General features: G+C 43.2%; 2 protein-coding genes across 2 annotated transcripts; both read left to right on the top strand.

Moving 5' to 3' along the window:
* The first annotated feature begins 1,388 nt into the window (after positions 1–1,388).
* On the top strand, positions 1,389–7,834 carry LOC124659200 (ATP-dependent zinc metalloprotease FTSH 9, chloroplastic/mitochondrial-like). Its single transcript, XM_047197133.1, has 17 exons — positions 1,389–1,855; positions 2,480–2,633; positions 3,084–3,176; positions 3,307–3,395; positions 3,875–3,998; positions 4,190–4,309; positions 4,468–4,518; positions 4,763–4,824; positions 5,128–5,185; positions 5,409–5,534; positions 5,608–5,688; positions 5,843–5,972; positions 6,249–6,397; positions 6,515–6,796; positions 6,869–6,958; positions 7,158–7,211; positions 7,296–7,834. The coding sequence occupies exons 1-17, from the start codon at positions 1,389–1,391 to the stop codon at positions 7,431–7,433; spliced, it is 2,268 nt and encodes a 755-aa protein (XP_047053089.1). The 3' UTR covers positions 7,434–7,834.
* Positions 7,835–10,943: 3,109 nt separating this feature from the next.
* On the top strand, positions 10,944–11,831 carry LOC124663499 (expansin-A9-like). Its single transcript, XM_047201194.1, has 2 exons — positions 10,944–11,076; positions 11,203–11,831. The coding sequence occupies exons 1-2, from the start codon at positions 10,944–10,946 to the stop codon at positions 11,829–11,831; spliced, it is 762 nt and encodes a 253-aa protein (XP_047057150.1).
* Positions 11,832–22,069: the final 10,238 nt, after the last annotated feature.

The following is a 22,069-nucleotide window of genomic DNA, read 5'->3' as shown; positions in this document are numbered from 1 at the left end:
AGAATTCTTCCACAGGTAATCTTCCAAGCCCGGCCCACCTCTGGATTCGTCTAAAATCTGGTGATAACACCTTGTCCTTCTCCTTCCTTGTCTCTTTCAGTTGTTCCTTCTCATTTTCCCTTGCCATTGTTGCATCTGCAACCACCCATAGCATCAGACATATGCACATCAGACATGTGCACATTGACAACAACATGGTCAACAACATGTGTAAATAGCTGTTCAGGTGCTACTGCATCTTGGCTGTCATAAATTTCAGAATTGATGACTGAGGATTTGTTGGCAGGTGCCTCCTGTTCAGTATACACTGTGACAACACATTTTCTTTCTGAATACCCATCGGCAGATACATCAATCATCTAGATTCTAGCTCCTGTAACACTTCCATTGTTGAGTTTATCTAGAGCATGAGGAAAGCAGCAAGAACATATGTGAGCATGTTATGATAAGCAACTAGTGCATCCACTGCCTCTATAGCTGGTTGTATGTCCTGGTTGCTTTGCACAGAGTCTTGTGGAGGGGTGTGGATCATGGGCTCCCCATAAACAGCTGGTGCAACATTCCCCCCAGTGCAGCATTTCCTAAATTTGGTGCAACATTTTCATACAGATTATTGTTATCATGCACCATACCATCCTAGATTCCACCAAAAGGAAGGTTTGGTAGTGGGTGTGGGTTTCCTCCATCAGGTGGCAGGGGATCTTCATCACCACCAAGCCCTCCGATGAGTTTAGCTTGCAGGACATAGTTGACTACAGTCCATGAATATCCATACCCTTCATTACTAGTATTCTGACATGGAACACGCTTTTTTAATAACTAGTGCTTATGCACACGCCTTTTTATATATACGTAGTACAGTACAAACAAGCAATGTTGCTTAATTAATGCAAAAAAGAGAGTAAAAAATAAATATAGTAAATACAACGCTCCATTGAGCATGGACGGTGCGTGGTGTCGTAGATACGGGCGCGTCGTGCGCTTTATAAATGCAACTTCCATGACATGAGACCATGAACATTCGTTTCTCGTCATGTGCGCCTCCTCCGTGCGCACGCTATGGAATCCGGTCCCTTGCTTCACCCACAGTGCCTGCCAAGTGAGATCCCACATGGCCTCCACGCAGTCTCGCCGTCCTTCAACCTCAGCCGTCCGTCCACGTCGCCACTCTCCAAACCAACGGTTCGGGTGAATGCTGCCAACCACCGAACCGCCTCTCTCACTCTACTCCCGTCCGGCTCACGATAAGGCTACTCCCCGTGGCCACTAAAAATTAAAGCGGAGCCCACCGAGAAGTGAAAAAAAAGCGAAGGAAACCCCCTCCGCCTCCTCTCCAAGTCACGCGTCTCCCACCTCGCCGGTGCCGGCGCCCCCCCGCCGCTGCCGCCATGAGCGCCCTGCAGGCCTCCCTCCTCCTCCGCCCCCTCCCCTCCCCCCTTCCCCCACGCCGCCGGCCTCCACTACCCCCCAACTCCGTCTCCTTCCCGCACCACCGCCGCCCCCCGCTCTCCCTGCGTGCATTGGCCTCCGACGGGCCCTCCCAGTCGCCCGACCCGCCCGCGGCCGCGGCCGCCGCGGCGGCCGCCCCGGAACCGGAGGCCGAGACTGCCGAGGGCGGCAAGGAGGAGCTGGAGGACCTGGTGGACAAGGCTAGGGTTTGGGCCGTCGCCTTCGCGGCCGCCGTCGTCAGCGCCGCCAGGAGGTTCTTCGACTGGGTCGTGTCCGGCGACTGGATGAGCTGGTGGCCATTCTGGCGCCCCGACCGCCGCCTGCAGCGCTTGATCGACGACGCGGACGCTGACCCCAAGGACGCCGCCAAGCAGAGCGCGCTGCTCCACGAGCTAAACAAGTTTAGGTGCGCTCCACAAGATTTATTTTTTATTTTTGTCTGCTGTCCTTTGGTTATTAGTCAAACTCAGATAAGCATTGCTTTGGGGGAACTTGGAAATGTGTTTCGGCTTGGCATGGGTATCAGGGGATTAGTTTCTAATTCGTACATTTCGACCATTTGACTTACCTTAGTAACGCAGTTGCAACGAGGGATTGAGCAATCTGTCCATCTCAGTTTTAGTTTTTTTTTTGTGATGCTGGGTGAATTCTGGAACCTTGGTAGTAGTATAATATGTTCATTGGCATTCATACGATCATGTTCATTTACCTATTATAGTCGAAATTACAAGGAACATCACCAGCGACTGACAATTCATACGGATGCATCATTGCTTTACTGAAAATCTCAAATCTAGGAATCATGCACTTTGTAGCCAAAGCGCCAGATCCATTACATAATAGTTTTGGTGTCGTTGATATGTGATGTGGAACAATGTACCTCTCCCGCCATCTTTTGATGCTACTGAAACAATTAATTGCAATGGTAGAATCAAGACCTTTTGTTTTCCTTTGCACATTGCATATAACGGTCCAGTGTCCTACTTAGATTTCAGAGAATGATACGGTTCTTGGTTTTTCATCCATGTAGCCCAGAAGACGTCATTAAAAGAATTGAGCAAAGAAGTCACGCGGTGGACAGCAAAGGTGTTGCAGAGTACCTCCGAGCTCTCATCCTCACCAATGCCATTGCTGATTACCTACCAGATGAACGGTATGGGCGTTCGGCAACCCTACCAGCTCTGGTAAGTTTCCTTTGCAAGTATGCCACTTGCATGGATTTGTGTTATCCTAGTCAAACAGTGCAGCTTGAAAACTATCCTTGTTATGAACTTGTGATACTGACAATAAAATGGCACTTGATCAAGTTCCATGCCCATTTATGATACCACAACAGATGACAATGTCGGGTGCCAAAACATTATGTATGTTTTTTTATTTCTTCAAGAAAGAAATGCATCAATTCAGATACTACCTGTTTTAATCAAAAATTGTTCAGTTCTTCAGAGAGATGTACATTGCTACCATTTTGAACAGAAAAAAGCTTAAAGCTTCAAACCTCCCATTACTGCTCTATGTAGCATCAGTTTCCCTCACGTGTCGTATGTTTGTACATTGTAATGGTTTGAAAATTTTAGTCACCATTTTGTAACACACATTTCCAGCTCGTTGCTTACATACATTTACATCAATAGTTGCAAGAACTGAAGCAGCGTGTATCTGGGGATGAGGACAAGCCTTTCTCGAATCCTGGGATATCACACAAGCAACCATTGCATGTCGTAATGGTAAGTTCGCTCAACCTCCAAACCACACCATTATGCTATTATATTATTCATGAGTATTTTCATGTTCTGGGGGTGGTCATTGCTTTTACTATACGATCCTGATAATGTCTGCTGTGATTGCCATCATTAGGTTGATCCTAAAGCTACCGGTAGATCAACTCGCTTTGTTCAAGAGATTTTCTCGACTATCTTGTTCACAGTTGCTGTTGGACTAATGTGGTATGCTCAACCTTCCATAAGTCATGACTCTAATTACTTGGAACTTCTAATATGTCATCTATTGACATCATGTTTATGTCAAGGTTTATACTTTGTTTTCTTACTTATTTAATGACTCTGGAAGGTTAAATGGTCTTTATTTGCCATGCAATTTCTTGCATAGTGCAACTGAAATTTAGTTTCATAGATTTTAGTTTCAAATGTGAATCAGCTACCCCTATCCCTGGTGTTTAAGGCATGCATGATACATTTTTTATGTCATATCCAGAGTTGTAATGCAAATAGTTATTTCCTGTGATTATATATGAATAGTAAACTAGTTGAAGCCTTGTTGTATTTTCTTTCCCAGACCTTATTCCATGGATAAGTTCTCGGATTTGTTTTTGGTTTGCATGGCAGCGACAAACTCTTTGTGTTAACCTTGAGTATCTTTTGGACATCAAGTTTATTCTTTTAGTGATCACTACATTTTATTTCAGGGTAATGGGCGCCGCTGCGCTTCAGAAGTATATTGGTAGCCTAGGTGGAATGGGCGCATCTGGTGTTGGTTCTAGTTCGTCGTATTCTGCAAAAGACTTGAATAAGGATGTAACTCCCGAGAAGGTGTGATTTGATGATATCTTGATCTGCCGTCAGTAATGCAAAAATACATTACTGAGTGCATTTTTTGTTTCCTTTTGTGGTGCATGCCTTACTTGCACTGTTAGTATGCAATGGTTCGATTACTCAGTGCTGAAAAAGAGAGTGAACATATGGATTTTCCAAATGATCCCTTTATGCTCTTTTAAATGCAGAATGTCAAGACATTTAAAGATGTCAAAGGCTGTGACGATGCAAAGAAAGAACTTGAGGAGGTTGTCGAGTATCTGAGAAACCCTACAAAGTTCACGCGCCTTGGTGGAAAGCTACCAAAGGTAGTTTGTTCTATATCAATCTGCAAGATACATTTTCAATCTGCTATGTACCTTCCCTATGGAGGTAGATACTTGTTTGAAGGCTCAAGGCATCTTTTTATTGAATGCTGACTCAATAGCTATAGGCCTTGATATTCAATGATGTTTTTTTTTTGTAGGGGATACTTTTAACTGGAGCTCCAGGAACTGGGAAGACACTGCTTGCGAAGGTACAAGTTATTTGAAAGAATCATGCCTTGCTTCATGTTTGTTAATTAAGAATGATGTTTTACTTCATGTTTGTGAGGTCCTTACTGTGCCTCGTATTGCTGTTTTACATGGAAACAATACAGTTCTCTGCTTAGCTTCAAAAACTAACTTCTATTAGAAGAGTAGAAGACATCTCTTATCTATTTACAACAATCATTTCCTTGATAAATACAATACCTTACTAGAGCTGGCGTTGTGCTTTAGGCCATTGCAGGTGAAGCTGGTGTGCCGTTCTTTTACCGAGCAGGTTCTGAATTTGAGGAAATGTAAGATCTCTTCTGTCATGATATTGGGATTCATATTTTATTGTATCTTTGCTAACCCTAGACTACTACTTTGAATTGCAAAAGTTGCGTATAAACTTGACGTCAGAAAACTTGGCTTTATGGCATCATACCATTCTATGTGTTGCAATCGAAGCACTACTAAAATCATATGTATTGGGCATGTATGAGTCATGACTAGTGAAGCATTTGCATTCCAATGGCACCGTACATATCATCTGTACGTCTATCCTGCTTTCATGCCTTTCTGTTTAATCATAATTTACTGACATCATATTGTGTCAGGTTTGTTGGTGTCGGTGCTCGGAGAGTGAGGTCCTTGTTTCAAGCCGCAAAGAAAAAGGTGTTTTACCCTTCTCTTCCTTTGCCTGAGTTTGCTCCAACATTTCCTTCGCTCTATAGCTCTAGCCTGCAGTACAAGAATAGTTTCGTTGCATTGTCAGCTTACGGGCCATGCTCCATCGTGATTCTCTTTTCATCTCCCTGATAGGCAAACTGGCCAAGCTTAATTTGTTTTATCAGTGAAAATTGATGTTTTAACAGCTTTTTATTGTTTCTCTTTACAGGCACCATGTATTGTTTTCATTGATGAAATAGATGCCGTGGGATCCACTAGAAAACAGTGGGAAGGGCACACAAAGAAAACATTGCATCAACTTCTTGTTGAGATGGATGGATTTGAACAAAATGAGGTAACATCATCGCATAAGTGAACAGAGTGCTGCAGAACTTTGTCTAACTCTTGTTTCCAAACAATGTCTACAGGGAATAATAGTAATGGCTGCAACAAACTTGCCAGACATTCTTGATCCAGCACTTACGAGACCTGGTAGATTTGATAGACATGTAAGTTTTCTCGAGTATATTTTTTCATCATCGCAACTATTATCATCAACGACTTATATTTTTTGCGAGAACAGGGATTGCATATAATGATTTCGTATTCCAAATTCTGTATAAATAAGCAATTTCATTTATTTATGCTGACATTGGTTATTAGATTGTTGTCCCTAGCCCTGATGTGCGTGGCCGCCAAGATATTCTGGATCTCTATTTGCAAGACAAGCCTGTGGCCACTGATGTGGATGTCAATGCAATTGCCCGTAGTACCCCTGGCTTTAATGGGGCTGGTGCGTACAACTTCCCCTCACATGATCTCAGCTAACTATGAGGTGTTTTGGTACCAATAGGATAGCTATTTTTCATTAACAATTGGGATCTCTTTATTCTTTTTGCCGCTTCATCATTTTAATAAGTCCCAAGTTCTAACACATAGATCGGCAGTATTCCACTTTTCCCCACTAGAATATAAGAATAAATATCTTACGTTTGAAAGATGCTATAAAATTTGACAGCAATATCATGTGGAGGACTGATTGACTCATCTTTCTTTATTTTTCTGTCAGACCTTGCAAACCTGGTAAACATTGCAGCAATTAAGGCTGCAGTTGAAGGTGCTGACAAGTTGAATGCATCACAATTGGAGTTTGCCAAAGATCGTATCATCATGGGAACTGAAAGGAAATCAATGTTCATATCTGACGAATCGAAAAAGGCAAGTTGCTGTTTTCTTGACACACTAGGACTAATAGCTATAGCGTCCAATGTTTTTGTAAATTTTTAATCTGAAGAAACTGAATTTCAGTACTAACTGTTCTTTTTTGTTCCTTAGCTTACTGCTTATCATGAAAGTGGGCATGCTATTGTTGCACTCAATACCAAGGGCGCTCATCCAATTCACAAGGCAACTATCCTGCCTCGTGGATCTGCCCTTGGAATGGTTACACAACTTCCTTCACAGGATGAGACTTCTATCAGCAAGAAACAGCTCCTGGCACGTCTTGATGTTTGCATGGGTGGAAGGGTTGCTGAAGAGCTTATATTTGGGGAAGAGAACGTTACAACTGGAGCAAGGAATGATCTTCATACTGCAACAGAGCTTGCTCAGTATATGGTGATTATTTTGTACTTTTGTACTTTTTTTTTTCTTGTTAGATGTGTCTAATGCTTTAACATACTGGTGTAGGTATCAAACTGTGGGATGAGTGATGCTATTGGTCCAGTGCATGTGAGAGAACGTCCGAGTGCTGACATGCAATCAAGAATAGATGAAGAGGTACACATATTCATAGGTTTTGTAATTAAGAATAGCATTTCTCTAGTATATTATGACCACTGGCCAGTACAAGCTAGTTATCAATGTTTGTTGTGCTTGTGCGTGGTGTATCAGTATTTTCGAGTCACTGGGTATAACTGTCCTATGGAGGATATTTACCATCTCTTCTTGCATTTTGTCTGATCATCTGGCCTTGCAGGTGGTCAAACTCCTAAGAGAAGCTTACGAGCGGGTCACGCGTTTACTAAAGAAGGTTTGTTTCTCAACTTCGACTGCTTTTTACCAACATATTTATCTTTTAATCAACTCAGTTCTGACTGATCCAATTTATTTTCAGCACGAGAAGCAATTGCATGCTTTAGCAAATGCCTTGCTAGAACGCGAAACTCTCACCTCCGATGAGATCAACAAAATAGTCCATCCATACCAAGAACCCCAGCTTCCCTTCCAAGAAGAAGCATTTGCGCTAACTTAGATGTAGTACCATTTGTTGCATCAAGACGGTAGTCCCAACTGTAAATCCGTGTACAGTATTTGGAAAATCGACTTCAGTTCTCACCATTTTGCACAGATGGGGTCAACCTGGGTTCATTTTCCTTTTAGGTGAGCATGCAGGAATTTAAAAGATGAGATTGTTGGTGTTGAAAAAAAGTTGTGTGCTTATGAGCTAATGGTTGTCCGATACAGCAAGGCTGACCCTGGCGCCAACATGAAACTCCGAGTTGAGAATTCCGTGCTCGGTTTAGTTAGGGAAGCAATACAAGTGTAGCACTGCATATTTTGAGTGAACATTTGGATTTTTGTCCAATACTCTGTCCCTTCATTGTTTTAGGCAAACCGTATATATATAATTGCCGCGTAGACATTGTGTTGTTACTCTGCCCTTTTTGGACATTCAGTCTGTCACTAAGATGCACACACCGCTGTTACAGCAAGAAAGGTTACATCATCGTGACTGGCTACAACATACTGCCTTTTGTTTTTGCATTTGTATACCACTATTTTTTGCAGTCAAACAATCACAGCATGATCAAGATTGGCCAGTTTTGGGCATAGACAACCAGCATGGCAGACAATTTTAGTTCTAGTTCTTTGAAGACGATCAACATACTAAACCATCTTCAGTGACAAAACAAGAAGGCATATTCTAAACATGTCATGTGAAAATGCGAAGACACAACACCATCAGTTCTATCATGGGAAACAAAGGCACATCCAGACCAGTAGAGAGTTATATATGTCATGGAGCAAGAATCCAACACCTTTAGTGCTTTTGTTCAAATTCCACTTGTTTAATTGATTGCTGATTTGTTTGTCTTGCAATAACACCACGTTAAGCATGTAATATATGGCATACTTTTCAGATTCGCAGCTCCCTCTGCTTATTACGTTCTGCAATGGAGATGGATATCACGGATAGGCCCATAGGGAATACCGTGTTGCTGATGATACCTGTTCTCTTATCCACGATATTGCAAACTGAGAACAAATAGCATAGCTGCATAGGAGATCTGTACCCCAATTAAACAAGGGAAAGAATACAAGGCTTGGCGGGCTAATACTAACAATGTAGCAATACAAAAAAGTGGATGGACTATGCAGGAATACATGTGGAAGATCGGGCAGCCCTCGCCGTCTCATTAAGAAATAGCAAAAGTGTGTTTTTTTCCGATAGTATGTAAATTAACTTATCATGAGAAACAGTCATTCTGGTTTTTATAGCCATTTGGTTTGCGGAATTTCATATTTTCATAAGTTGTATTTTTTCTCTCAGTTCTACACATGACAGCCTTCATACAGTGATAGTATGGTATGTCCTTCATTTTTGGAGACAGTGCCCACTATGATTATACCTTATTCACCACTCATATCATCCATTGTCAATGCCATCTATGCTCCTTGTCAACCTACCCTTTGATACCATCCCTATGGTGGGATGCTTAGTTTTGGTTACAGAAAACTATCAATACATGTTGTAATGTTCAACCTTTTAGGATTTGAAAAATAAAATACATCTAACAATTATTCATGAAAGTTTTAAAAAGTGTATGAGTTGACATGAAATTTCAAGACATCTAATTTTGGCAATTTTCAAGATTACTCTTATTTTGGAAATTCCGATGAAACCATGAACCCTGCCCACAAACCGCCTTAGACGAACATCCTCTTTAGTCTCTAGCCTTCCCTGTTAGATCGCGGAGCACGGTGTTCTCCAGGGACGGTGTTCCACCACCCTAAACTCCTACTCGACTATGACTACCTCTTCTTCGAGTTTCGTGAGGGATGGGGAAGAGGAAGGAAAAACAAAGAAGAAAAAATCGATCAAAGCTCAACATTTCTCTAGTGTTTTGCATCAAACTTGATACTGAACTCAAATTTGAATTCTAAGGTTCAAATTATTTTTTTAGTTCGAATTTAAAATGTCTAGATTCAAATCTCCACATGTGGACGTAGTTCCTTACCACCAATATCTTGCTGCATTACTTCCCGGCTGTCGTGCATGTGGTTGTTTTTGTTTGAAGAGAGAAGAGACCAAGCAAGAAGCACAGTTTCAGGCATTCTGTTTTCTAATTTGCATTGGTTGATGAGTGTGCTTTTACAACCAAGCACGCTGATCGTATCTTCTTGGTGATCTATGTATGTGGTAACCACCATAACCCATTCGGTGTTCCTAGAGACCTGGAAAACATAATATTTAATTAGCTCCATGATCTCGTTGGAAGATGATGAAGATTCTTACATCCTACAATGACACGGGCTATCATGTTTTGAGTATGAGAGTTGTAGCTCAGTGGCAAGGCAAGCAAAGCGCACCCGGGTTCGAATCCCCATCTCGCGATAATTTCGCAGGGAGGGGTGAACTTTAAACCGGGTTATCATCCCAGCGTCCATCCGCGGGGAGAGCCTCATCCTACCTAACAACGTATAGGCAAGGGAGGGATCATTCCCCTGTTGGTCAACAAAAAAAAAATCATGTTTTGAGTATAGACCACACGGCTCTGTCTTTATCATTCCGTCGATAATTTTCACACTGGCTGGCAGTTGAGTTACCTATATCGAGGCAGAATGCTCATGTATCATAACAGATTCCTCATCTTCATCAAATGATTGAGGCAAAACGTGTTCCAGTTTGCTGGTCACTCTTGGAATTATTGAGAAAATCCCAGAAGAAAATGTTGGGCGAACAGGAAGTTGTCATTTGCAGTTTTGTTGCGTTGGGTCGTGTCTGAACTACTAGATTGTTAACTGAATTTAAACTTATTCCCCATCATTATGTCCAATCAATCATATGAACTTCCGCTTCCTAGTTAGTGACATCACTTACTTGCCAAAATATAAAAGCAACAGTTCTCGTATATGGAGATCCTTATGCGCAAAGAATGATATGTTCTCTTCTGCAATGCTTCTAGCAGAAAACTCTGAACTTTTGCCTCCAAACAGAAAAGACCACCATGCTCAAGAATCATTTGATGTTGTATTTTCAGAGATGTAGGTCCAGAATCTGCGAGGACAGAAATAACAGCCGTCACGGACGGATCAAATTCTATTATATGGAGAATGCATTGCTGCTCGATCTCATGATCACAGACCGATCGCAAGAGCTAAAACTCGCTTCCAAGGAAGAACTACCAGAAGAACATAGTCTGAACGGACAGGATTAATCATGCCATATCCCAGAGATTCACCATCCTCTAATTTATGGTATTATTTGCCACCAGCTACTAGGTGCATAATGCATGTGTGTGATCTGCCACTTATGCCCATGATTAGTCCAACGAACAAGGAAGGCACATGCCCAGTGTGTACATGCATGATCCTCGTCAACGATCCCCGTACGTTGATGTGATGCACATAAACAGAATTCCAATCAGCTTGCCGGCTGTTGCTTATAAGTACCAGAGAACACACGCAAGGTTTTCAGTATGCAGCAGAGTTGAAGTTAGATCAGATAAGCACCCACTGCAGCAGAGTTAGTTTCGGTGACATGGAGAAGGTCGCGATCCTGGAATTGTTTCTGGGCTTGTGCGTGTCACAGCTCGGGGGTTCAGTGGCTCAGCAGTACTGGACGCCCGCCAATGCGACATTCTATGGCGGGGGCGACGCGTCCGGCACAATGAGTATGTGTTACCTCATTATGCACAGATCTTTGCCAGTTTTGCTACTACCAAATAACGGTTTTCTTTCGAGCACTGCCGAATGCATGAATTCTTAACATTTGTTTCTTCTCTTGCATATATATGCAGACGGGGCGTGCGGGTACGACAACCTGTACAACGACGGGTACGGGACAAACTCCACGGCGTTGAGCACGACGCTGTGGGGCGACGGCAAGTCCTGCGGCGCGTGCTACGCGATCACCTGCGATGCCTCACGGACGAAAGACTGCAAGCCCGGGACGTCCATCACCGTCACGGCCACCAACTTCTGCCCGCCGGACAACAGCAAGCCCAGCGACGCCGGCGGCTGGTGCAACTCGCCGCGGCAGCACTTCGACATGTCGGAGCCCGCGTGGGAGTCCATCGCGCAGTACAGGGCCGGCATCGTCCCCGTCAACTACGCCAGGACGACGTGCAGGAGGACCGGGGGCATCCGCTTCACCATCACCGGACACGACTACTTCGATAACGTTCTCGTCACCAACGTTGGCGGAAGCGGCGCCGTGTCGGCGGTGTCGGTGAAGGATTCCACCACCGACTGGACAACCATGAGCCGCAACTGGGGTGCTAACTGGCAGAACGGCGCCTACCTCACCGGCCAGAGTCTGTCCTTCAAGGTGCAGACGGACGATGGGAAGTCCATCGAAGCGGACAACGTGGTGCCGGCATACTGGAAGTACGGCGACACCTATGAGTCCTATAACAACTTCTACTAGCATCGAGCATGGCCATTAATCTCAGATTGCCAGGGCGAATTGGCTGACCTGATCCATTCAAACTGATAGGTTAGCCACGCAAGAAATTAAGGCCGAGATAAGTTATGGAAAGTCACCTATGTACCTATTTCAACTTGTAGGAGAACTGCAATTCATGGGGCTATGGTCCAAGTGATGTCTGGACTCACCAGTATCTCCTATTACTTTTTTAGATATATATAATCGCAGTGCCATGGATGCAGATGCTTCTGCTTATGCACATTAATAACACTCTAATTTGTAATAGCTTACCATTGTTATATCCCTGAAAAATGCTTAAAACATTCTTTGACACCGATCGCTAATGTATGTTTGCTCTTTTACACATAGATCTGCAGTTTTTGAACAACTAGCTAGAGGGTCCTTGCAAATACGAGATCATCTACTTAAGTCGTTCAGAGTATCAAAAAACAAATAGTTATGATATGACAGTTACTTAGTTTTGTTGCCAGCTAGTTGATGGTTATTATGTGATTTAAGATCAACGCCTGTGGCTGAAAGTCAGATTCCGTCGTTGATATTAGATGCACAAATCTAAAATTCAAAGCTCTCACCTGCAATTGGGCGCACATGAGCCAAACCTAAAAATGGAGCTCTATATTCTAGAAAAATCTATTGGACACTTTCACTTTCACTTTATTATAAACTTCAGTATGGGACTAATCCACTGTTTCTACTATTTCTCTAATTATGCTTTGCAGCATCAGAGCCATACAAGACATGCTTTTTCCGATCAAATGTCGTCGGGTCAGACTGTTCTTTCAAGTGCCTGATAATAAAAGGGAGGCAGGAGTGGACATTTGAAAATATGTGCACACATAGTGTCAGCCTGATCAGAACCAAATACTTTCACTAAACTTGAGCTGTGTTTTTGGACATGTGAAAGGGGAACATGCTGACATAGTGACATTATCTTTTATAAGCACCTACACGGCTACACACGCGAAACAAGATGATACTCCTTGGTCATTCACCTGTTGTGCTATCTCTTCCGAGAATATTTAGAATAAACAATCAGACTATAATCATGAGGATGCTTGATGAGAATATTTAAAATAAACAATCAGAGTATGAATGCATGGCAGTAGCTTTTTTTCGAAATGGGGTTATACCCCGGCTTCTGCATCATGGCGATGCACACGGCCATTTATTAGAATAAGGTTCGAAAAAGTATTGTTTACAATTCACGCATCACCGAGGATTGATACAAGAATCAACCATCAAAAACAAACCATACTATGACTATATATCAACATAGTCTTCTAGTATGTCGCCAACCAGCCTGACACAAGATATCCTGAGCGAATCAGGAGCCGTGTGCATCCAGAAGCCATGGCATCCCGCTGCCCCTCCGGGAAGAGTAGGGCCCAAAGTTGGACCCAATGGGAGACCATATGAATAACCTGCAAGAAATGAAAAGAGACTTTTTAATTAAAAATTATATCATTTCTGACACTCCAAATAGACCAACATAAAGCAGAAACCCCAATCCGGATAAAAGCCTTAGATTGTCTATCTACTCCATTTAACCAATTACCAAACATATTAGTAATATTGGTGGGAGGTTGAAGATCATAAGTGAAATTAACCGTACGCCATAAGAGCTTAGCTAAAGGACATTCACTAAAAAGGTGTTGAATGGTCTCCTATTCCCCACAGAAAACACATTTTGTACACCCATTCCAATGACGTTTAGCTAGATTATCCTTAGTTAACAGTACTTTATTACTCATAAACCACATAAAAATCTTAATCTTAAGCGGTATTTTAACCTTCCAGAGATATTTTCTCAAAAAAGGGGTATGGTCACACATAAGATCTTCATACATCGACTTGACAGTAAACAACCCATTAGATGTCAACTTCCAAACAAAACGATCATCCTCGTCATTCAAAGTAACCATCATGAGTTTCCGGCATAATTGTAACCAGGAAGTCCATTTACTACCACTCAACACCCTTCGGAATGTAATATTCAACGGTGTTTGGGCAAGCACCTGTGCAACCGTGATATTCTTATGATGTACAATATTATACAAGGACATATATTGCTGAGCCAAAGAAGTATTTCCTAACCAGGTATCTTCCCACAAGCGGATGGTCATGTCATTACCCACTTTGAAAGAGCCCCTTGAAAAAAACTCCAGTTTGACCTCCATAAATCCTTTCCAAAATGGGAAATCAGTAGGCTTAGCTTGTACCTCCGATAACGTCTTCTGTCTTAGGTATTTGTTATGTAGAAATTCTTGCCACACCCCTTCTTTGTTAAGAAGTTTAAAGAGCCATTTACCCAATAAGCATCTATTTTTGATTTCGAGAACCTCTATACCTAAGCCCCCTTGATCTTTGGGTCGACATACAATGTTCCATTTTGTAAGCAGGTATTTTTTTTTGTTTTCGTCGGACTGCCAAAAGAACCTATATCTATAGAAGTCTAAACGTTTCCTTACCCCAACAGGTATTTGCAGGAAAGACAACATAAACATCGGTAAGCTAGATAATACTGAATTAATAAGAACTAACCTATCATCATAGGATAGGAACTTCCCTTTCCAGCATCCTAATTTACTCTCAAATCGTGTTTCCACCGGATACCAATCCGAATTTCGGAGTTTTTTTTGTAGTGGATTGGAATACCCAAGTATCTAAAGGGGAGTTGTCCAGCATCACATCCAAAGATCTGCTTATACTGATCCTCCTCCTCCTTTGCCTTTCCAAAACAAAAAATCTCACTTTTATGAAAGTTAATCTTAAGCCCCGATAACTCTTCAAAGAGGCACAAAATTAATTTCATATTAACTGCTTTATTAAGGTCGTGTTCCAAGAATAGGATAGTATCATCTGCTTATTGTAATATAGAGAGTCCTCCCTCAACTAAATGTGGAATTAACCCTCCGACTTGACCATCCTCTTTTGCTCGTTCAATTAAGATGACAAGCATATCCACTACAATATTAAAAAGCATTGGAGATAAAGGGATCCCTTGCCTTAGACCTTTCTTTGTCTGGAAATAATGACCAATATCACCACTCACCTTCACTCCAACACTACCCCCTTGGACAAACTATTGCATTAATCTACCCCATTCTGGAGCAAAGCCCTTCATTCTCAAAGTTTGTTGTAAAAAAGGTCATTTCACCTTATCATATGCTTTTTCGAAGTCGATTTTAAATAACACCCCATCCATTTTCTTAGTATGTAGCTCATGGATTGTTTCATGAAGTATGACTACCCCTTCCAAAATGTTTCTACCTAGCATAAAAGCTGATTGAGTTGGTTTTATGACTCTTGGGGCAATCCCCGAGATGCGATTCGTACCAAGTTTAGTGAATATCTTGTCTTTTTAGATCCTTTAGTGAATATCTTAAAACATACATTTAGCAAACAAATAGGTCTATATTGTTGAATTTGGACCGCATTCTCTTTCTTGGGTACTAATGTGATAACACCAGAATTTTGTTTGTAAAGGGGCAAATCCCCATTAGTAAACTGAGAAAACAAAGCCATCAAATCATCCTTTATTACATCCCAATTTTTTTTGATAAAACTCGCCATCTGGTCTAGGAGCTTTATTCAGTTCCATCTGAGAAATTGCCTCAAAAACCTCCTTTTCAGTAAAAGGAGCCGTCAAGATCTCATTCTCAATTGATGAAATCTGTGTAATATCCTGAAATTCCTCTTCAACTAGAGAAATATTGGTTGGTTCCGGTGCCCCAAACAATTTCTTATAGAATTCAGTAATATAAACCTTCAAATTATCTTCCCCAACAATAGTCCCTTCTTGTTGCTCTAATTGGAAAATTTTCTTTTTTCGGTGTTTACCATTCGCTATTAAGTGGAAATATCTCGTATTATTTCCCCCTTTTTGAATATGTTTAACTTTCGCTCTTTGGGCCCATTTAGACTCCTCTTCTCTTCTTAATTTGTCCAGACTATCATTGGCCTTTTTTTTAATTCCTCTCTTTCATTTGTATTCAATAAAGTCGTATCCGCTTTCAAATCAAGACTCTCAATGATATTTAACAGTCTCTCTTTTTTATTTTTTGTACTTCCCACTTTGATTTTTTGCCCATCCCTTAAGGAATCTTCTTATATGTCTTAACTTATTCAACCAAACATCCATTGGACTAGCTCCACCTACAACTGACTTCCACTCCTTTACTATCATGTAAAAAAAAACTCTTGTCGCAACCAATGTAGCTCAAAAGAGAATTTCGCTTGGTTACCCAGGTGTGCTTTCACCCCTGAATCAATTAGTATTGGAGTATGATCAGAATCAGCTCTAGTTAAAGCTCTTACCGTCACCAATGGAAATTTTTGTTCCCACGAGATTGATGCTAGTACTCTATCTAGCTTCTCATATGGAGGTTCTTCTCTCCTATTTGCCCATGTATATTGTCTTCCAGTTAGAGCAATTTCCCTCAAATTCAAATGCTCAATGATTGCATTAAAAACAAAGGGCCAACACGCTTTGAAATTATCATTATTTTTTTCCTCCCTCTTGCGTATAATATTGAAATCACCCCCTACCAAAATAGGTAATGTTTCGGATTCACAAGTTCGCACTAATACTGACAAAAAATCTCCTTTGTGCATGTCTTGGGCAGCCTCATAAACCGGCACCAGAATCAATTCGAAACCATCTCTCTTGCATTTAATATGAATCTTAACACATAAATCTCCTGTGCTTACTTTTAACACTTGGAGTGTATCGGAGTTTATTCCCACTAGAATACCCCCGAACGACCATGTGGTGGAAAACAAAACTAAGAGAAGTTATACCCCGCAGCTAATTGATTCAAAAAAGGAATAGAGAAATTAGATCTTGTTGGAGATATGCCCAAGAGGCAATAATAAAGTGGTTATTATAATATCTTTATGTTTATGATAAATGTATGCATACCATGCTATAATTGTATTAACCGAAACATTGATACATGTGTGTTATGTAAACAACAAGGAGTCCCTAGTAAGCCTCTTGTATAACTAGCTTGTTGATTAATGGATGATCATGGTTTCGTGATCATGAACATTGGATGTTATTAATAACAAGGTTATGTCATTAGTTGAATGATATAATGGACACACACCCAAATAAGCGTAGCATAAGATCAAGTAATTAAGTTCAATTTGCTATAAGCTTTCGATACATAGTTGCCTAAGTCCTTCGACCATGAGATCATGTAAATCACTTACATCGGAAGGGTACTTTGATTACATCAAATGCCATTGCGTAAATGGGTGGTTATAAAGATGGGATTAAGTATTCGGAAAGTGTGAGTTGATGCATATGGACCAATAGTGGGATTTGTCCATCCTGGTGACAGATAGATACACTATGGGGCCTCTCGGTGGCACGTCGTATGAATAGCTTGCAAGCATGTGATTAAGATCACAAGAGATGACATACCACGGTACGAGTAAAGAGTACTTATCGGTAACGAGGTTGAACAAGGTATGGAGATACCGATGATCGAACCTCGGACAAGTAAAATATCGCGTGACAAAGGGAATTGGCATCGTATGTAAATGGTTCAATCGATCACTAAGTCATCGTTGAATATGTGGGAGCCATTATGGATCTCCAGATCCCGCTATTGGTTATTGCTCGGAGAGGAGTCTCGACCATGTATGCATAGTTCGCGAGCCGTAGGGTGACGCGCTTAAGGTTCGATGTCGCATAAGTAGATTTGAATATGGTATGGAGACGAAGTTTGTTCGGAGTCTCGGATGGGATCCAGGACGTCACGAGGAGGTCCGGAATAGTCCGGAGAATAAGATTCATATAAGGGAAGTTGATTTCTAGGTTTCGGAAAAGTTCGGGATTTTTCCGGTGAATGACCGGGAAGGTTCTAGAAGGTTCCGGGGGTCCCACCAGTGGGCCCACGACCCTAGGAGGCCTAGAATGAGCAGAGGGGGTGCTCCCTAGCCTAATGGGCCAGGGGCACATGTCCCTCAAGGCCCAGCCGGCCAAACCCCTAGGGTTTCCCCAAAACCCTAGGGGGATCAACTTGGGGGGGGGGGGAAGAAATCCCTCTTCCCCCCACTTGGCCGCCGCCCCCTAACCCTAGATGGGAAATGGGGCCACCCCACTGACCAGGCCCCCTATATAAAGAGGGGAGGGGTGGCCGGCCACCATCCCATCCATTGTCCCCTCCTCTGACCGCCTGTCTCCTCCACCATACGCTGCTACGGCTTAGGCGAAGCCCTGCAGCTTTTCTTCCTCCTCCACCACCACCACGCCGTCGTGCTGCTGGAACTTGGAGGAGATCTACCACACCTCCGCTGCCCGCTGGAACGGGGAGAGGAAGGGCTTCATCGATACCGTACGCGCGACCGAGTACGGTAGTGCTGCCGGATTGCAGCACCGGGGACGATCGTCTACACCAACAACGAGATTAATCTCGTAGGCTTTGGAATCTTCGAGGGTCAGTCTCATCTCCATCTCGTTGCTTCGATCTTGTAGATTAGATCTTGGCTTTTCCATAGATTAGATCTTGGATTTATTCGTCCTTGCGGTAGGAAATTTTTTGTTTTCTATGCAACGAACCCATCAGATCTCACAGTCTCCAATAAGGCTATGAAGTCTAGTTTATGCTCCCTAATTGCCTCGTTGACAAACAAATGCTTAGCAGTATCACCAAAACCCTGGATTCCAGTTAATTCCTTTTATATTCTGCATTATGAAAATTGTTTTTTAATTCGTTTCCTAGTACTTTTGCGAATATTACTAGTATCATAAACTTTCCTCTGTCTATTTTTCTTTACCTTGACAACTCGTTTAAGATGTTCCAACTGATCATCTAAATCCAGTGGGATATCATCATCCTCACATAAATCCTCACAAAGGGTGGATACTTTTGACAATACAAGAGTCTCCAGACCTTCCTCTCTATTCTCAATATCATTCTCATTTTTCTTCAAAATTGTTAAAATTCTCTGTTCTTCCACCATTTTAATCCCTCTAATCATGGGCGGCGCTGGGGGTATTCCCCTGTCTTCCATGGAATACCCATGTTTTTGATGGGAAAAAAAATTAGATCGTATTTGGCCTAGCCCAACAGGCAGACTCGTAGCAGAGTCACAGGCAGACGCACGCGACGCAGCAGGCATACCTGCCCACGACCGCCGCCGGTGATGCATCCCGGAGCAGCAGGCGATGGCCCCGCGCCCGCCGCGGCGGCGGCGCCCCGGCCCCGCCCCCCGCCGACCCGCGCCCTAGCCCCTCCTCCCGTCCGCGCCGCCCCATCCGGCCCGGCGATGCATCCCGGAGCAGCGGGCGACGGCCCCGTGCCCGCCGCGGCGGTGGCGGCGCCCCGGCCCCGCCCCCTGCCGACCCGCGCCCTAGCCCCTCCTCCCGTCCGCGCCGCCTCATCCCCATCCCAGGCTTCCCAGCGCCGAGCAGCGGTAATGGCGTACTGCCCCCAATTTTATTTCTTGCTGTTACTTTACTTCATTGTTTGCTTTCTAGACAAATCATTCACTCCTATTAGCTTCATAGAATTTTTTTGGGCAGAATACCCAGGCGCCATTTCCTGGCGCCGCCACTGCCTCTAATGGACTTGCCTATCTCTCCTTGAGAGGTTCCTAAGGATACACCTAATCGATCAGCTCTCTTAACTATCTCTGAGTCTGGAATATTAACAATGGAGTATTTGGGGATTGTAAACTGACCTGTATTAAGAGAATCATCAGGTAGTTGGGAATTCTTCATCGCCTTCTCCAGTAGAGGCATGTCGGCATTAGGCTGGCCACCCAACCGACCTCAATGCAACAATAGGCTTTGGAATACCCCCAAATGCAATAACCTCCTCTGTAGAATGATAATGCGACACAATGGCATTCTCAAATAGAGACAATGAACATGAAGTACTTGGAATTTTAGATGAAATTAACCAATGTTGCACCAAAAACCTTACCATTACTCTGCGGAGATGAGGCAATCCCCATCGATCCCTGAAGACCTACCCCTTGGTCTTTCGTTTCATTCATCATCGAACCATCCATTATGCCATCTTTGAGCTTCCTTTCCAATCCTATATCACACGTGTTCCCATCGTTAAATACTTGAATAGAATCGAAAGCTGCTGTAGAAAGCTCAACAAAAGTAACATTTGCGGATTTTTTTTTGAATTCTGTCCCATACCATTTACTGCAGCTGAACCAGCCACAGAAGATCCTCCAGGAGTCACCAATGATTGCAAATCATTGGCAATCATGGCCTCATGATTAGTTGCAGCATGCGTAAGCAGCCCAGGCCCCCTGTTTTTTCCTGCCGGATCCTCTGCGGTGAGAAATCCCAGCTTGGTACGAAGGGCACCGCAGCAGCAACCGCAGACGATCCCTCCTCGATCCTCGCCCGGCCGACAGAACCACATGGTGCATGCAGTGGCAGTCCACTACTGCTCCTCTCTCCCGCGCGGTTCGCACACGTGGCAGACGCCGGGTTCGCTGTCGCCGTGCTGCTCCCGCTGCACCGAGCAGGCGCCGCCTCTCTCCAGCAACCTCCCCAGGCGTGGCAAGCAAGGATTGGCTGCTGATGTCTTTGCTCCCGCCGCTCCGACACGCAGCGCAGCGCATACGCTGACTGGCTGCTGTCCCGCGCTGGGACATCCTGCGTGCACGCATCCTGAGGCCTGACTGGGCTCAATCCCTGTAACATCCCAAATTTTAAAACAAAGAGAAAATGAATTTTCCTATTTTCCAAATTTTGGAACCAACAAAACTTTTATTAAATTAAGATAGGAGCATAGTGCTCATGCATGTGTGTGATGATTCTTGCCATGATAGTTTGTTAAAGTATTTTCGAAATGATCTTAAACCCTAAACCCTACCCTTTTCAACATCAATGAGAAACAAATAGAAAAGAAAACAAAATAAGAGAAAAAGCATATGAGAGCAAATAGCTATCTCTGCAAATAATCATTCATGCCATGATCTGTCTTGTTTAGATGGCTTGAAGAACCTCAACAAACCAACCAATCACCTACCAACTAAATCTAATGTGAAACAAAAATAAAACAAATTATGCATAGAGGCATATGTGGCACTTAGCCATAATGGCAAATCTTGACCCATGCCCTCATACCTTACCCAAATAGTTGAAAACCTTTATCAAACTCAATATAACCCTAAATAGACCCTAACCCATGCCCAATTTGGATCAAGTGAACCAAAATGGAAAAATAAGAAAAATCCAATTCAACACACACATGTGCTTGGACATTTTGCAAAACTTTAACCTAGGCCACTTTGGCTTGTGCCCTTAGTTGTATTATGTTACTAAACACTTATTAGCACTTTTGGAATCAAAGAAACTCAATTCAAATCAAATTTGAAATCAAATTGTGCTCACATGCACTAATGGTCAAATCTATCAATTTCAGTCTGATCACTACTTTGAGCCTCTGTATTTGGAGATTTTCAAACCAAACAACTCCAACTCTTTGCACCTCATCCAAGTACACATCAAGTTGAACAACTTTGGTAAACACCACCAGTACCAATTCATCCTAGATCAAAAGTTATGCTCAAGCCAAGATGAGACTTTGAAGCAAAACTAAGATCATCCCATTTTGCAACTTTTGCAATTCTTCTTATTTTTGAAGGCCACCACCACTTTTGTGTGTTATGGATCATCTGAAGCAAGTCCAATCCATCCCTATCACCATTTTTCAATTTTGCATGCACAAGGCAATTGGACAAAAACTTGGTGATCCAATTCAAATTCAAACTCCAAATCCCTATTCTCAATAGTGTTGACCAAACCTTGCCCACCACTTGATCTCACCCTGTCCCCTGGTTCCCTCTAACCCTAAACCATACATAGCAACCCTAGGAGAAGGACAAGCATGGCCAAACCCTAGCCATGCCGGCCATGTTCTCCATGGACATGCCTCCCCTTTTCCCTCACCGTCTTAGCCCTAGAAACCTTGCCCTACTGACTCCACTTAGCTTCGTAAGCATGCTTGTGCCCTCCATTTGTCGAATGGCAGAGGCCAGACCAACGCGCGCCTGCGACGCGCTGGCGCGACAGGAACGGCATGGCCACGCCATCGCGTGTCTACCGGAGCCCGCCACGGCCACGCGTCGCCTCGCCACCTCGCGCCACCCTGGCCCCCTTTTCTCCACGTTGAGCATCGCCGTGCCACCGCGAACGAGCGAGACACGCTCACGACACCGACCAGCGCCCGCCGCCG

Source organism: Lolium rigidum, chromosome 6 (assembly GCF_022539505.1).
Source record: "Lolium rigidum isolate FL_2022 chromosome 6, APGP_CSIRO_Lrig_0.1, whole genome shotgun sequence".
Classification (NCBI taxonomy): domain Eukaryota; kingdom Viridiplantae; phylum Streptophyta; class Magnoliopsida; order Poales; family Poaceae; genus Lolium; species Lolium rigidum.
This window is presented reverse-complemented; position numbering and strand designations above follow the sequence as displayed.

Bases quoted from the DNA above. Each gene is read 5' to 3' on its own strand.
- LOC124659200 (XM_047197133.1), top strand. From the start codon at position 1,389: ATGAGCGCCCTGCAGGCCTCCCTCCTCCTCCGCCCCCTCCCCTCCCCC. The intron at 2,634-3,083 runs GTAAGTTTCCTT...TTACATCAATAG, and splicing joins CGGCAACCCTACCAGCTCTG to TTGCAAGAACTGAAGCAGCG. The intron at 5,186-5,408 runs GTGTTTTACCCT...TTCTCTTTACAG, and splicing joins TTCAAGCCGCAAAGAAAAAG to GCACCATGTATTGTTTTCAT.
- LOC124663499 (XM_047201194.1), top strand. From the start codon at position 10,944: ATGGAGAAGGTCGCGATCCTGGAATTGTTTCTGGGCTTGTGCGTGTCA. The intron at 11,077-11,202 runs GTATGTGTTACC...ATATATATGCAG, and splicing joins CGACGCGTCCGGCACAATGA to ACGGGGCGTGCGGGTACGAC.